Raw genomic sequence first — 15,945 nt, 5'->3', positions numbered from 1 at the left:
AATATATTTTTGATCAAGTGATTAGAAAATGAAATAAACATAGTTTAAGCACATAAACCTATCATTAATACAATATTTTCAAACAATATTTATATCTTATGATTAACTGAAAGTGAAATAAATAATTCGAAATGTGATACTGAATTAAAAAGAAAATAATATTTTTCATGGCATAAACCAGTCATCTAATATCATTTTCAAAAAAAAAAACATTTCAAAAAAATGTAGGATTGAAAATTAAATTTATTATTGCCATTTGATATGACCAAATTGATAGAATTAAACTTCACAACTTTTGGATTTCATGACGTTCTAAAACTTTTAAAATATTACCGTTTGATCCTGCTTATGCAATTTTGAATTCTTCAACACTTCTACTTTTCTTAATTTCATCCTATACAAAATAAATCAAATTTTATAAATTTTACATATATATATACATATATATATATAAATCAAATAGTAACTAAACGAAACATAGTTTGTTAAGTTAGTTTTGGTTTAGCATGTAGTTAAAACCAAAAAGAAATGGAGAAATATGCTCAAATAGGATTATAATTTGAAAATTACATCATTATTTAAGTCTTTAGTAAATACACTTGTGTATATATAAATTTACCAAATTGTTCAATCTTAACATTTTTCAATTCCTAATTTTATATCTAAAGTAACTGTTTTTCAAAAAAAAAAAATTGATGCAAATAAAGATCTTTAGAATATCTATACAGTGTCTTGTTAATATATCTTAACTTTTTTGTTTGGAAACAATAAAAAACTTCAAGACGGCTACGTCTAGTCTCCTTCTCCATATCTTATATTTCTGAATTTTTTATTTATCTAGTTTCACAGATTCATCCTATTATGTTCTTATCTTATTCTTTTTTATGTTCTTATCTTATTATGACAATAGTTATGGCTTTTTTCTCTTTTAGAAAAATAATGTTACATATGGCTGGTAGATAATGACTTCTAAGAAAAATGAACATTTTGTAGAGAATGAAAAAAAAAGAATACTATTTAATTTAATTTTATGCATAGAAATTACAAACAACTCAAAACTAATGAACAAGTAAAAGAATATCATTAATTTTTGTGATTTAGTTATTTTAAAAATATTCATACGGGTAGGTTTACTTTTGAAACTACAATAGACATACTTTCTTATCTTGTTTCTGAATATAACATGAATTATACATAATACTATAAAATATATTATAAAAGATAATAAAATAAAAAGAAACATAAAAAATAATATGTGTAATCTGATATATCTAAAAATAAATGAACCAATCAAATAATTATAAGCATAATAACTAAATGTCTGTATAAAATATACTTTTTATTTTATACATTTAAATCATAGAAAATTAAAGCTTATAAACTAAAATAAAATACCAAGGCGGCACCTGGTTACTCCAGAGTCCAGAGTAATAATTAACATAAAATGATGAAAATGTAAAGAGAAATAGCCTATAACAACGAACATGAGGAGAGAGAGAAGGGTAGGGACTCCGGACTAAAAAAGAGAGGAGAGAGTATAGGGACCACAATACAAGAGAAGAGAGAGTGTAGGGACTAAATGTGAAAAACATTTCTGAATTTTCCTCACGTTATTTTTGGTCTCTCTCTCTCACCTTTCTGGAAATTTTGTACGTCCAAAACTCCAAAACCTTTAGGAACAAATCGCGATCCTTTCAATCGAAATTGATTTTCAAGAAAGCTATTCATCCTAATGTCAGCGACGACGAACACGACGGGAACGGACTCTGCGCCGTATCCCCCTTCTTCTCGCGTCGGTAGAGCCAATTCCGACGGAATCATCGACACAACGCCGCTCCTCCCTTCCGGCGTCACGAGAACCGCGAGCGCCGACGGAGAAAACGGAATCCAGCGATCCGCCGCCAGGCGACAAGGTCTCAGAGAGGCAGCGAGGTTCCTTCGCCACGCAGGAAGCCGGAGGATGATGCGAGAGCCGTCGATGCTGGTCAGAGAAACCGCGGCGGAGCAATTGGAAGAGAGGCAGAGCGATTGGGCGTATTCGAAGCCCGTGGTGTTCCTCGACATCCTCTGGAATCTCGCTTTCGTGGCGATCGGCGTCGCTGTTCTGATCCTCAGCCGCGACGAACGGCCTAATATGCCGTTGAGAGTTTGGGTTGTCGGTTACGGTGTTCAGTGCGGGCTTCATATGGCGTGCGTCTGCGTTGAGTACAGGAGGAGGAGGTGTCGGCGAAGGAGAGACACGCGCCACGGATCGTCTGCTTCTTCCTCGCAGCAGTACGTTTCGTTAGCTCAATTGGAGGATACAGGAAACACTAGGTATCCATTTGATTTGTAGGTTAAATACATGGAAGCAACTGTATGTACATTGATCAGTCTTGAATCTTGGTTTCTAGGTTAATGTTAGTTGATGCTTATTGTATCTGTGGATCAAAATGCAACTTCTCTTGTGACGTATCCACATTTAGGTTAGAAGATATTGAACTGTGTCATTGTTTAGCTTTCTTTTTGGTGAAGATATTGGTATCCTTAGCTTATGTTCTTCTAATGTTTACAAGTACAAGCTTTGATTTAGAACATGGTTGGAAACTGATCTTGGTGTCAGAGTCTCAGAGATAGTTTAGGCCATTTTCATCCTTCTTTGTTGTTAGTTTGAGTTTATTTCCTTCCCATTCGACCCTTTTTGATCAGTGCGGAATCTTGGTTTCTAGGTTAATGTTAGTTGATGCGTATAGTCTGTGGATCAAAATGCAATCTCTTGTCCACATTTAGGTTGGAAGGGTATTGGAACTGTGATTTTGCTTACCTTCCTTTCTGGTGAATGTTGATATCATAAGCTTATGTTCTTGTAATGTTTAGAAGTTCACGCCTGATCTTGTGTCAGAGTCTCAGAGATGGCTTAGGCCATTTCGATCCTTCCTTGACCCTTGTTGATTGTTGATGTTTAGTGGTCTCAGTAATTCTGCAAAGCATCTTGAATCAGCCAACACAATGTTCTCGTTCATCTGGTGGGTAATCGGATTCTACTGGGTATCTGCGGGAGGCCAAACACTCTCTAGTGACGCTCCTCAGCTCTATTGGTATCCTTTCTTTTCATTTTTGTTTCCCTTTGAAAGTTGTATCTTTTGGTGATTGCTTTATTTTACTTTATACTCTGTTTTTTTTTTAACTTGCAGGCTGTGTATCATATTTCTTGGTTTCGATGTTTTCTTTGTTGTATTCTGTGTTGCATTGGCTTGTGTTGTGGGCCTTGCTGTTTGCTGCTGTCTTCCATGTATAATTGCAATCTTATATGCTATTGCCGACGAGGTAAGCTCTCTTCTACTTCCATTTCCCATAACAGTTACATAGTCTAGAACCTGTTTTTTCATCTAAAGAGGATCAGTAAACCCAACTCCAAATTGGTGCAAACCAGGAGGGAGCATCGAAGAAGGACATAGATCAAATGCCGAAATTCAGATTTAGGAAGATAGGCAACGGTGAAAAGCTCCCAGGCGAAACTACTGACCGAGGAATAATGACAGAATGTGGAACAGATTCACCTATCGAACGCTCACTTTCTTCAGAAGACTCGGTACTTCTGATATAACCATTTCTTTGGCAGTTACTGTGTTTGATATAATAAGCAATTTCTCAAAAGTGTTAAGATTGAGGAGGGTGATTCTTATGCAGGAATGTTGCATATGTCTGTGTGAATATGAAGACGGAGTTGAACTAAGAGAACTACCTTGTAACCATCACTTTCATTGCACTTGCATCGACAAATGGCTTCACATAAACTCTCGTTGCCCGCTTTGCAAGTTCAACATCTTGAAGAATGAAAACGAAGTCTAGTGATCGATCTTTCGTGGGGATCACCTGAACAAAATCTCAGACCAGAAGTTTTCAGGTAAATGTAAAAACCCTGGGGTGTGTTTAAGTGTTGTGCAGTTAGAATTGTAGATTCAATGTATTGTGTGTATTACATTGACGAGTGAGAAACATGTGAATTCAACCTTGGACCTGTTTTTTTTATATTGGCGTGTCCACGTGGGAACATAAACTTGTGTTTCTGTTTTTATTCAATAATTTTTTTAAAAAAAATATATGGGGAAGCGGTCACAAAACAAACGGCTCCGTGACTAATCGCGAATCAACGGCTGCGTCACGCCGTTACTGAACATGCAAACGAAACTTGCAAGCTAAACGACGTCGTGGTTGGTCAAAAAAGTGTTGTGTCGTTATGTAATTTGAATTCTTCAAAAGCATTTAAGGAGTTGCCAAAACAAAAGTCAGATGTGTAAATAATATGAAAAGAATCTTAGTGTAAGGACGTTTTGGTCAATTGTGATCATCACTCGTGCGTGCTTTTCCGCGCTTCCCCCTAAACCTCCCGAAGCTCCTCTTTCTCCTTTCCATGGGAGAGGACAACAGGGTTCGCTAAAGAAGCCTCTCTCTCTCTCTCCAAATCAATTCCAAGATCTACTTTGTAGTTCAGCGGCGATTTTTTCTTTTTTCGTTTTGAGTGCGAAGATGAACTCTCTGTTGGAGCGTTACAGGAACGATCGGCGGAAGCTCATGGAGTTTCTTATGTCTTCGGGTTTGGTGAAGGAGCTTCGTTCCCCTTCTGGTTCTTCTCTCTCTCCTGCCGATTTGGATGCTCTCAGCGCCGATTATGTTTTGGATTGCGTGAAATCAGGTCAGCTTACATGTCCTCAACAAAATTTGAAACTTACTTTTTATTTTATTTATTTTCACTGAGGACATAACACATCTTTGGTTAGTATCTGTTTCCGAGTTTCAAAAATGGTTAAGCTTGTCCCATCTTGTTCTTACTTCTTTAGCGAAATAGATATTTATTTGTGGACTTATTTGTTGATATGGGTTCTACCCAGTTAGGGTAATTAGGAAAGCTTTCTTCTAACAGCAACCACCTGAATCATCCATTATCTATTTTTTACTGAAACACTCCACAGGTGGTGTAGTTGATGTATCCAAGGCCACAAAGAAATTCAATTTTGAGTCTTCATTCCCTGTCACGGTATGGAAATTAAATGTTTCTTACAGCAACACTCTTGAGTTTTTGTTTTGGTTTCTTCAAATTCATATTTGCATTCTAAATGGTATCAAATAAGATTGTATTACTTGTTGTTGGTAGATCAGTCACGGTTGGAAGTCAATTTTTTCCTCCTCAGAAGTTCATTTTGCTTAAGCTATTCATGTAAAAAAAAACCAATGCCTTTTTTTTGATAATAACCGTTTAAAGTGATCTGGATTTGCAGATACACTCTGAGTCTAGAGATTCCTATTTTCTTGTGTCGAGTCCAGATGCAGCAGGTTCTCCCCCTCGTCGCTTACCTCCCCAGCCGGTTAACATGGAAAAGTCTAGCAACAATGCTCACATTGATTCTTCTAATACTCCTTCACCTATACACAACCACATTTTCAAAGAGGAATCACCTGACATCAAACCCATGAAACCTATCAAAATCGTTTCTCTCGGCTTGCCACCCTTGAGAACAGGTATTTCATTTTAGATTCTTGTCCTAGCGTTTTCCTTTTGAATCTTGATTAATTTACTTTCCATATTTTGAGTGAACTGATACATGATGTTAGGAATTTTGAAGGGTTATCGGATGATGATTTGCGAGAAGCTGCTTATGAATTAATGATTGCGTCTATGTTACTTTCGAGGTGCTTACTCTCTTTCTTTTTTCCTTCATACGTCTATATTCGGCGTTGCTTATGATTCAGATCAACCTCCAGCTATTTTGCGGATCAACCTCTGTGTGTTTTTTCTTCTTCTGCACATTCTTACGGGCTTTCCATGAACAGTGTTGATGCATATCCTACTCAGAGAAGAAAGATGGAAAAAGGCTCAAAACTTTTGTTAAGTTTGAAGAGAAAGGAGAAACCACAGCTACAGCCTCAGACCTCTAGTAATGCTCACTCAGAGGTCATCAACATGATCCGTGTCCAGATGCAGGCAAGCTATAAAATTAATATCTATTTTAATGTTACGTCCTAGGGAACCAGTAGTTATGTGACGTTGTAATAGTAGAGAAGGTCTTCTGGTTATACAAAGCAATTTTTATCTAACTGAGAATTAGCAATTCCATTTCTCAAATGTACCTAAGTTAGATACATAGATCACTTGTGTTACTGTCGAGCATGTTTTTAATCAGTGTTTGTTATTGCTTTAATAGATTTCATCAAAGATGGATACATGCATACGGAGAAATCTGGTACAATTGGCTCAATTGAGGACAGGTGAACAAATCGATCTTCCACAGTTAGCATTGGGGCTTTTGGTTGGTATATTCAAATCAGATTTTCCTAATGAAAAACTCTACATCAAGTGGAAGACTAGACAGGTGATCATCAACTACATATGTCCTTATGAAACTGCTTGAACATTTTCGTTGATTTCTTGGTTTGATACTGATTCGATGATATATAATAGTAATATATCATGTACGCCTAGATGTCATCCATCCTGGTGCTTTTCTGTGATTTGTATCACATTGGAACTTTCATTAACAAAATATTTCATTTATAAGCTTGGAGAAGATGAGATTGATCGCCACATTTGTACCACAACTCAAAACGTAACATTTTACCAGACATATGCTTGTGTGGTTTGGTTGTGTTGCATATTGAATTTACTTCTTCATTACCCTGCTTCTCTGCGGATAAGATATGCATATTCAGTGTCTTGGAAAGACAATTAAAGAATGCTTGTTTTAGTCAGTATATTAAGTGTCTTTTCTACCGTCAATACAGGCCAACTTACTAGAAGAATCTCTCTGTTTCTCTCGTGGTCTGGAGAAAAATGAACGAGCAACTTTGAGAAAATGCCTTGCAACGATTAGAGAATCAAAGGTGAGGACTATATTTGTGGTCTATATGTTTCATAGCCAGCAAGTACTAAATGACTTAACAGATTTATCTTTCTTGAATCTAAAACTATTTGGGCTGGCATAGGAATGGGACGTTGTAATGTCTTCTTCACTGCGGATTGATGTTCTATCTTCTATAAGGCATGTAGCATCAAAGTTGTCATCACTACCAGGCCGATGTGGAATTGAAGCAGAAACATATTATTGGACTGCTATATATCACTTAAACATTAGACTCTATGAGAAATTGTTATTTGGCGTATTTGATGTTCTTGACGAGGGTCAACTCATAGAGGTAGATTTTCTTACTTCTTGTTTTTTCTACTTATCATGTGTCGCATGCAAATTTGTAGCTGACTTCAAATGCATTTCAGGATGCCTCATCAATGCTTTTCCATTTGAAATCAATTTGGTCGACATTGGGCATAACTGAGAACCTACATAGTGCAATATATGGATGGGTTCTTTTTCAACAGGTATGCCTTTACCTCATTGGTTTACTTACTGTTTAGACATCTGCCTTTACATATATGGATGGGTTCTTTTTGCTATTCTGTTTCTGGCTGCCGTTGCATGAATGTTGCATTTATAATTTATACCAGATGAGAATTTAAGGGAGCCATATCATTTACTCCTTTTCTGTAAAGTTTGTGAGCACAGGTGAACCTTCTCTTCTAGGAAGCGCAATTAAGGAGTTACAGAAAGTTACTTCCACTGAAGAGGGCAACCCGAAGGAAGATCTTTATTTAAGTCGTCTAGTATGTTCAAGGCAAACCATTGGAGCTGAGATACACTTAAGTCTCTCCAAGGCAATTTTCACTTCAGTTAGTGCGTGGTGTGATGATAAACTTCAGGACTACCATCTACACTTTGGTAAGGTCAGTTCTCGATCTGTTATAACGTCTGAATATGTACATAACTTTGCGTATTCTTTTCAAATTTTCTGGCAAAAACTCTCCTTTGTATGTCTGGTTAGCGTGTAAGTTGCTATTTTACTGGTGGTAATTAAGATCACTGGATTTTTTTGGTACTTCCTATTTTCTCAAATGAAATACCTGTTTCCATCTCTCTTGTAAGTTTCTTGATCTTCTATGTCTCCTCAGAAGCCTCGTGATTTTGGAATGCTCGTCAGCTTGGCATCAACGGTTGGACTTCCTCCATCTGACAGCACGAGAACTGAGGTTGGCATTTCTTCTGTTCGCTATACATCCATTTCCATTTTTCAACAAACTTTTGTTTTGCCTATTCCATTTTATGTCTTTATAGTTTACATCTCTTTACTTATGAATATCCAGTTGGAAAAGCGCCGCTTGCCATAATTCTCCTTATCGGTCCCTTACTAGCAGTTTTAATTAGCTTTTCAATTTGATATTTGAAATTTGCGTAACTTTCATGTGCTTTTCTGCAGTATAATTAACTAGCCATGGCTAGACAATTTTTCTGGCATGACTATACGTTTTATGCATTAAGGGTTAGGTTGTAATAAAAAAGCATTTTTAGCTGGGTGTAGAAAGAAGAAATGAACTAGCTCGTGTGGGCTTGTGATTTGGAGGCATACTCCAATGATCATTGTTGATGATACTAATTTCTGTTGCAGCTTATCAAGCTAGACAGGTTGAGTGATGATGTTGGTGATAAGATACAGTCCTATGTTCAGAATTCTATTAAAGGTGCATGTGCCAGGGTGAGCTTATCTCTTGTATTGCTATATTGTATTTTATCGCTCAGTCATATCATGTAAGCATATACTTAAAATCAATATTTTTCTCCTCCCAGGCTGCACATTTTGCGTACGTGAAATCTCATGGTGAGCGCACGCATGCTCTAGCTCTTCTTGCAAATGAACTGAGTGTCATTGCTAAGGCAGAGATCAATGAGTTTGTCCCAGTTTTTTCGAAATGGTTACCCGAATGTATGATGATCTCGGCCATGCTGCTGCATCGGTTCTATGGAGAAAGACTGGTTTGTCTCTAAGCATTTCAGTACTTGAGAGTTTATAATTTGTCTCTGTTATATATTCTTATGACAGTAGTTTAACTGGAACAGACGCCATTCCTCGAAGGGGTTTCATCCCTCTCTGGTGATGTTAGGAAAGTAGTTCCCGCTGCTTATATGTTAGAGGAAGAGTTAACTCAACTGTATCGTTGTCATAGCAAATCCAAGTTGCACAAACCTTACCTCCACAAGTTGAAGAATTACGAGGTCACTGAAATGAAAAGATAGCTCTTATATGAATTGAGTTTCAGAACACAACTATTCTCAGTTTTATGGTTTGTGTGCAGGTAGAAAAGGTTATCAAACCAGTAATGCTGGACTGGCTTATATCTCAACATGATCATATCTTGCAATGGACTAGGCGAGCTTTTGAAATTGAGGTTAGATATTCTTGGCAAAATATGTACATGTTTATTGCTAGTAATAGACTTTAAAGTTTGGTCATTAGGAGAATTTATTTGATGGATAACGTAAACATCATCTAGTCAGTATTGAGAAATCTTTGAAAAGTTGCATCATGTATTGTTTTAAAATCATAATACACTGATACATGAAGGATCCGTGAAACCTAAAGTATGATGAAGACTTCTATCTCCAAAAGATGGAAACATGAATATAATTATTATGAACTTTCTATAAGCAGGAGTGGGAGCCTGTATCAGTTCATCAAAGACACGCTCCATCAATCGTTGAAATATTCAGGATCATAGAAGAGGTATATCTATATACTATCATGACATAGTGTCCAAACGTTAGTAGCTTAACAGGTGCCTCTTGACATATAAAACGAGTTCAGTATCCGTAAACATTTTTCTTCGCTTTGGGTTGCCTCTGGAACTACAAGTTGTTTTTGTTGAAGTACTTGCTTTACTTCTAGTATGATTCTGTCCACATTTATTGTTAGCACTGCGCTATTTATTTTCCATTTTAGTTTCTCATTTCACTTTCTTTGCAGACTGTGTCTCAGCTGTTTGGTTTACATCTACCTGTTGATATCACACATCTTCAAGCTCTTCTCTCAATAATATACCATAGCTTGGATACTTATCTTCAGAGAATTTACGATCAACTAGGTACTGACCAACTCCACATCTTCATACAGCTGCTACCGAGTCTTGTATTATTATTTTAAAATCTTTTAGCTGATGTCAGAATCGAGAGACACATGCTTGACCAGATTTTTATGTGTGGTAGTATACTTGCAACATGTAGAATGTTTATGTCGTGTTTGGAGGATGCTTAAGATCAACTTTTGAGAATATATAATGATTTGAAAACTGGTTTTAAATTAAGCTAATCATTTGAAGCATGCCATTGACCATAAGCCTGTGTCTGCAGTTGACAAGAAGCTTCTGTATCCGTCAGCTCCTCCTTTGACTCGATTCACGGAGGGTGTTATGCCAGCAATGAAGAGAAAGTCGCTCGAGTTTGCTGAGCCAGATAATAAAATGGTTAAGAAATTGGCAGAGCTGACAATACCGAAACTCTGCATAAGATTGAATACACTCTGCGTAAGTTCGTCTTACAAGCTAAAACCTTTATATTTTTCCTCTCGGAAAGCTAAAACTAAAACAGTACGACTTTGTGTCTATTCTGTGTTAATGAATCAGTATATTCAGAGACAAATCAGTGCAACAGAAGATGGAATAAGGAATTCTTTGACACTTGTCCGATCCTCTCTTGAAAAGAGATCAAGTAAGCTTTTTTTTTTTCTCTTCATTTTTGATGGTTGCCGTTTGTTGAAATGTGCATTGGTGGATCCGTTTGATTTGTATGATCTTGTTTCAGAAATCGAGGCTAACGAAGCTGAAGAGGAGAATTCATTGACGCATAGTGAAGCTGTTGATGAACTTTTCGCTACCACCTATGATAGCCTTAGGGAGACCAATGCCAATTGCATAACTAAAACCCGTGACCTAATTGGTAAGCTTATAGAAAGTCTCACGTTCATCTGAGGTACTTTGTATTTGATATAAAATGAAAAAGGGTCCAAACTGAACCAGTTCCCTGCAGCAATAAGCGTCGAATTTAATTTGTCTGATTGAATAATCTGCTTATTCACAAAGAAGATGGATTAGCATTTTTTTTTATTATCTGCCATTATCTAAGATACTCATGATGAGCCATACATATATATCATGTTCTGTTTACAAACGTACGTACATATCTCTGCTTTCTATAAGTATTGTTGCTCTGTTAACAGGGGCAAGAGTGATATTCTGGGATCTGAGAGATATGTTCCTAGTACAGTTGTACAATGGCACAGTCGAAGGCGCCCGCTTGGAAAGATTACTCCCTCACATTGATACTGTAAACAAAAATCATCTCTTTCCCTGATTCACCCCTTTCTACTAAAGCATGAACTTACAACTGAGAAATGCATTGTGCAGGTCCTTGACAATGTATGCAGTTTGAGTTATGAAGACTCACGAGATATGGTGGTTTTAAGCATCTGCAGATCCGCGCTGGTAACACTTCTTGAACCTCTTCACGTACGTAAATACAAGTAAGAAAACGTCCAACTTCTTTTGTGCTAAGAAAGACCGTATACTTCTCTCACACAGGAAGCTTATGTTCGAGTACTGCTTGATGGAGGTCCAACCCGTGCATATTCGGATTCAGACATCCCTTTGATGGAAGAAGATCTCAGTATTTTGAAGGTGAGTATGCTGGAAGTAATTATCGATTCATGAATATGGAAGTTCACTTACCTATGCTATGCATTCTGTTAGGAGTTCTTCATCGCTGATGGAGAAGGTCTTCCTCGTTCCCTAGTTGAACAAGAAGCAAAACAGGCGAAAGAGATCCTCGACTTGTACTCTCTCGAGGTGAATGTCCTTTTCTTCACCTGGGAAGTTAGTTGCCTTTTACAAAAAGTTCTTAGTTATCTTTTGGATTAATATATGCGATCTTGGTGGCAGAGTGAAATGCTGATACAGATGCTAATGACTGCGAGCGAACTGATTGACATGGGAGTGAGTTCAGAGCAACGGCGCTTGGAGGACGCACAGACACTGGTCAGAGTTCTTTGCCACAAGAAAGACCGAACCGCCTCCAAATTCTTAAAGCGACAATATGAGTTTCCTATGTCATCAGGTAAGACCATGAAAACAGAACAGGACTTGAACCATTTTTATTAGCGTATTATAAATAACAATTTTCATCATCATCATCATACAGGTAGGCTACAATTGTTCTGAGCTAAAAGAACATAATAATTCTATAACAAACATTGCCATAAAACTAAAAAAAAGCACTGGTTCTGTGCTTCTATTGCAGAATATGAAGATCCAACTTCGAATCACCCCGTCTTATCCGAAATCGTGAGAAGCACGTCTACCCGCTGGAGCCTAACGAGCCAGAGTAGTTTCAGTTCCATCAAGAAGAAGATTCAAGATGCAACATCAGAGATCAGGAACAACTCAGGATGGTAGTAAGGATCGGTAGTAAGGATCTGCGTTTATTTTTGTAAACCCCAAACAAATGAATCTTTCGTTCTCCTAAACTGTGAAACATTCAGAGTCTCTGTTTTGATAACCAAACACTGCTTCAATTACCTGTTCGTGTTAGCTCAAAAGCTTGTCTATTCAATGGAAACCAGTGACTTTTTCCGGGTAAAACTTTTTCAGTTTCCGAGTTCAAGCCATGGCCCATTTTGGTCATCAGAGTTATTATCCTCCTCCATAGGCTGTGACTTAACATCAGAGCCTTGCTCTCCTCCTCCCTCTTGGTTACTCCCTTCTCGTCTCTCATCATCCTCTTCTTCCTCTGCAGTAACCAACTCGTCTCTCCTAGCTCGCTTCTTCGCCCCAATCGAAACTCCAAACAACCTCGGTGTCAGATCCTCATCTAGCTTCAGACCAATCCCTGTTTCTGATCCAGAAGCCGTTACGATGTCTTCACTCACCTCTTGTCTCTCCGGCATTAGATCCAACGCTTTCCCCTCAGCTTGACCAGACGTGAAGTTGGACATGAGCGTGTAGATATTCGAATACAACCCTTTAAGCTTTGTCAGCTCTTGACTCAACTGAACATTCTCTTTCCTCAACCTCTCGTTCTCCTCAACCAGCTCCGGCGCAGTGGTGCAGCTCGTCATCCTCTGAAGAACAACACCAACCTGTCCTCCTCCTCCTCCTCCTGAAGCAGCGGCTGCAGCAGCAGGTGATGAGTTAGACGAAATCACCTGCTCTTCTCCAGAGTTGGACGGAGAGACAGCGGGAGCTACGACCGGAACAGCAGCAGCAACCGTAACACCTGAAGACGCTACTGCCGCCGCAGCTGCAGCGGCGGCGGCCATAGCAGGCTGAGAGATTTTGCGGCGTTGGATATCCCGTAGGAGAATCTTCTCGCCTCTCCGGAAACAATCGTTAGAGAACTCCCAACGATCCGGAACTACTTTTCGAAACCCCTAAACCGTATTAAACCAAAAAAGCAGAATCACTATCTAAAACCAATAACAAGATTCAGACAAAACAATAATAAATGGTAAAGGAAAGAAAGAAAGAAAGAAACTGACGTAAGTGTTGAGCTGGCGGACAAAACTGGAGAAGTTGTTGTGTTTGAAGTACTTAGGAAGAAGATCTCTGGCGAACTCAGCTGGTCTCCACACGATGAATGTTGATCCGTCGTCGTTCCACGAAATCAAATCGTCGTAAACCGGATCGTCAACAAGCTGATACGTTTTCGTTAAAAACGGCGTCGGAATAGACCTCTGCGAATCTCCTCCTCCTCCACTGCTTCCGCCACTGTTTCCGGCGCTACAACCACCACCACCGCCGCCAACTCCGGCCACCGTCGGAGTTTCTCCGGTTTGTTCCCCCGGCATGAGTTTAGATCCTCAAAAAACCTCAACTTTTTTCCCTCGGATCAGACCTCCCAATGCGCTAATTAAAGATTAGATTGTGAAGAGATGAAAGAGATTCACAGACACATTAAACCAAATCCAGAAACACTGAAAAAAAACAAATCTTTTTTCACCAACCAACAAAGAGATTGATACAATCCAGATAGAGTCCGTGACGAATCTCAAACATGTGAGAGAGAGATTGTGAGAGTTCTTGTCTTTATAAGTTCTAGAAGGTTCTCGCATATACGGAGTGATAAGAAAGAGAAAATCAGAGAGACAACAGATCGGAAGTTCCAGAAAGAAAAAGAGATAAAAAATAGAAATGAGATGGAGGAAGAAAAGGGTATAATGGTAACTAAAGGGTAAAGGGGGTCCACTAGAAGGAAAAGAGTATAGGAATGTGCGAGAAGAAAGAGCGTATGTGGCTTCCTCTCTCTCTTTCCAGAAGTTTCTTCGCTTGCCTTTATGACCTTTTCATTTCACGAAACGTTAAAACGATACTGCTAAGTGATAACATATTCTATAGTTAATGTAAGTGGAATAAGTTTTGGAGTCGAGTTTAATACCCTGAGTTGACTCTCTTGTTTTTTCTGATGTTACGTTAATAAGAACAATTTCGATCGTGTAGATTGTAGACTGAACTATTTATAGTAAAAAAGAAAGAAGACGACGTGACTTCTAGTACATATGCCCACACAATATCAAGTATGCAGAGTCTCAAAATGTTTATGTATCGCTTGTGTGGGTTATTCATCATCTGTGATACTATATACTCAAAGTCAAAAGTTTGGAAATTATACGTAATATGTGTAAATTTTTTTCTAACATGTATAGTTTAACTCTTTAAATAAAAACTTGACCAAAGTACTTCTACGATTCTCTTTAACTTTTCTCTGTTATTATATATGTTTATTTTTTTTGATAATTCGCGGTGTCCGACGGACCGAAACCGAACCGACTAATCCTCTGGGGACCTATCAACCGGTGCCAGACAGATCCAGTTATTCGTAATGAGAATTAGATACTCATATCGTCTGACTATACAATTTAGTTTATTGTAATAGTTATATATTTTTAAAAATTAATAATGATTTAAATAATTTTTATTTGTTTTAATATATATACTCTACATTAACTTAATTTGTTTTTTAATAGAAAATCTATTAGTTTGATATGTTTTGATATTTATTATAATTAAGCGTACAAAAATATCAATTTCTTAGAAGAATTTTGCAACATTATAAAAAAGAAAATGAAAACTATGAAGTGGACCATATCCTAATATTTCATGAGTTTTGGTTCAAACCTGGCACTGTATACAGTAGGTTGAAATTTCTTTTCACGTCTCTTTTGAAAAGACTTCTAAAGAAGTCTTCTCTGAAAAGATTTTTAAAAAAGTTTTCTCGTATAGATCTTAAAAATAATATAAACTTTTAATAAAATATTTATACGAAGAAAAAATTGAAATCATGTAACAATAAACATTTATAAATGAAGTAAATTTTAATTTACTAAAACTGAACTGTCTTCAATATAGATACTTGAATGTAGATTGAGTCATGACAATCTTTGGTTTGAGGTTTAGTAAAATATGTTATAGTATTGTTTGTATTTTTAAGGTTAGATTTTAGAATATTTATTTTATAAAAAATAATAAATTTAACACTTTATAAGTTGATTTTAAGTTTACTAAATTGTATTTGGTATTTAGTTGGTTATTTTATTATAGGGTTTGAAAGACTTCTAAAGAAATTAATACACTAGAATACTTTCTGGAAGACTTCACAACAAAGTCTACCATTTTCCATTCTAATTAGGTTAAATATTTTCGATATAGAAGACTTCCAGGTAAGTCTTTTAAGAGAAAACTTCCCAAAAATTTTGATTATTATTTTTATCAGTCAAGGTTTTAAAATGTAAGCCACTTCATTAAACTCTTAAAATTAACTTTTAAAATGTTAAATATACACAAAACTAAACACATATATGTCAAATTTGATTATTACTTTTACTAGTCAAGATTTTAGAATGTAAGTCTAAAAATACCAACAATTCTATTACATATATTACCAAACCCTAAACTAATGACTATCATGACTCAATATACATTCACTCATCTATGTTGAAATGCTTCAATTTAAGTAAAACTAAATTTACATCATTTACAAATGTTTATATTTACATGATTTGGATTTTTTCCTATCAAAATATATTTTATAAATTATTTTT

At 36.8% G+C, this 15,945-nt stretch overlaps 3 protein-coding genes across 7 annotated transcripts; 2 read left to right on the top strand and 1 right to left on the bottom strand.

Moving 5' to 3' along the window:
• The first annotated feature begins 1,633 nt into the window (after positions 1 to 1,633).
• LOC108827572 (E3 ubiquitin-protein ligase At4g11680) lies at positions 1,634 to 4,011 on the top strand. Of its 4 annotated transcripts, none has more exons than XM_018601001.2 (5): positions 1,634 to 2,274; positions 2,955 to 3,077; positions 3,174 to 3,306; positions 3,413 to 3,571; positions 3,670 to 4,011. In XM_018601001.2, the coding sequence occupies exons 1-5, from the start codon at positions 1,733 to 1,735 to the stop codon at positions 3,829 to 3,831; spliced, it is 1,119 nt and encodes a 372-aa protein (XP_018456503.2). In that variant the 5' UTR covers positions 1,634 to 1,732; the 3' UTR covers positions 3,832 to 4,011. The 4 variants fall into 4 exon arrangements, with proteins under 4 accessions (XP_018456503.2, XP_018456502.2, XP_018456501.2 ...); XM_018601000.2 differs by having other exon boundaries at positions 2,946 to 3,077; XM_018600999.2 differs by having other exon boundaries at positions 1,634 to 2,316.
• A 277-nt stretch (positions 4,012 to 4,288) lies between these two features.
• Positions 4,289 to 12,490, top strand: LOC108827571 (protein unc-13 homolog). 2 transcript variants are annotated; one of them, XM_018600996.2, is made up of 26 exons: positions 4,289 to 4,675; positions 4,953 to 5,017; positions 5,259 to 5,499; positions 5,604 to 5,670; positions 5,812 to 5,962; positions 6,183 to 6,350; positions 6,760 to 6,858; positions 6,961 to 7,170; positions 7,250 to 7,351; positions 7,523 to 7,753; positions 7,979 to 8,056; positions 8,473 to 8,559; positions 8,652 to 8,837; positions 8,922 to 9,077; positions 9,158 to 9,250; positions 9,514 to 9,585; positions 9,826 to 9,943; positions 10,209 to 10,381; positions 10,481 to 10,565; positions 10,659 to 10,793; positions 11,074 to 11,180; positions 11,261 to 11,338; positions 11,435 to 11,530; positions 11,603 to 11,698; positions 11,792 to 11,966; positions 12,150 to 12,490. In XM_018600996.2, exons 1-26 carry the CDS (start codon positions 4,510 to 4,512, stop codon positions 12,302 to 12,304), a joined length of 3,390 nt encoding a protein of 1,129 aa, XP_018456498.2. In that variant the 5' UTR covers positions 4,289 to 4,509; the 3' UTR covers positions 12,305 to 12,490. The 2 variants fall into 2 exon arrangements, with proteins under 2 accessions (XP_018456498.2, XP_018456499.2); XM_018600997.2 differs by lacking the exons at positions 4,289 to 4,675; positions 4,953 to 5,017 and having other exon boundaries at positions 5,361 to 5,499; positions 5,593 to 5,670.
• On the bottom strand, positions 12,342 to 14,030 carry LOC108827574 (heat stress transcription factor B-2b). The gene is made up of 3 exons (XM_056995161.1): positions 13,852 to 14,030; positions 13,387 to 13,753; positions 12,342 to 13,278 (listed from the first exon to the last, which is right to left on the bottom strand). Exons 2-3 carry the CDS (start codon positions 13,693 to 13,695, stop codon positions 12,496 to 12,498), a joined length of 1,092 nt encoding a protein of 363 aa, XP_056851141.1. The 5' UTR covers positions 13,696 to 13,753; positions 13,852 to 14,030; the 3' UTR covers positions 12,342 to 12,495.
• Positions 14,031 to 15,945: the final 1,915 nt, after the last annotated feature.

Source organism: Raphanus sativus, chromosome 9 (genome assembly GCF_000801105.2).
Source record: "Raphanus sativus cultivar WK10039 chromosome 9, ASM80110v3, whole genome shotgun sequence".
Taxonomy (NCBI): domain Eukaryota; kingdom Viridiplantae; phylum Streptophyta; class Magnoliopsida; order Brassicales; family Brassicaceae; genus Raphanus; species Raphanus sativus.
The sequence above is the reverse complement of the archived record's forward strand: the minus strand, read 5'-3'. Positions and strand labels throughout refer to the sequence as shown.

What these genes read in the sequence shown, in the direction of transcription:
- LOC108827574 (XM_056995161.1), bottom strand. Translation starts at nt 13,695, where the DNA reads ATGCCGGGGGAACAAACCGGAGAAACTCCGACGGTGGCCGGAGTTGGC. An exon ending in TCCGCCAGCTCAACACTTAC is followed by an intron (nt 13,279 to 13,386) that starts GTCAGTTTCTTT and finishes AATACGGTTTAG; the next exon opens with GGGTTTCGAAAAGTAGTTCC.
- LOC108827571 (XM_018600996.2), top strand. Translation starts at nt 4,510, where the DNA reads ATGAACTCTCTGTTGGAGCGTTACAGGAACGATCGGCGGAAGCTCATG. An exon ending in TCAAGTGGAAGACTAGACAG is followed by an intron (nt 6,351 to 6,759) that starts GTGATCATCAAC and finishes CCGTCAATACAG; the next exon opens with GCCAACTTACTAGAAGAATC. An exon ending in CAACGATTAGAGAATCAAAG is followed by an intron (nt 6,859 to 6,960) that starts GTGAGGACTATA and finishes GGGCTGGCATAG; the next exon opens with GAATGGGACGTTGTAATGTC.
- LOC108827572 (XM_018600998.2), top strand. Translation starts at nt 1,733, where the DNA reads ATGTCAGCGACGACGAACACGACGGGAACGGACTCTGCGCCGTATCCC. An exon ending in GAGGATACAGGAAACACTAG is followed by an intron (nt 2,317 to 2,945) that starts GTATCCATTTGA and finishes GTTGATGTTTAG; the next exon opens with TGGTCTCAGTAATTCTGCAA. An exon ending in CACTTTCTTCAGAAGACTCG is followed by an intron (nt 3,572 to 3,669) that starts GTACTTCTGATA and finishes ATTCTTATGCAG; the next exon opens with GAATGTTGCATATGTCTGTG.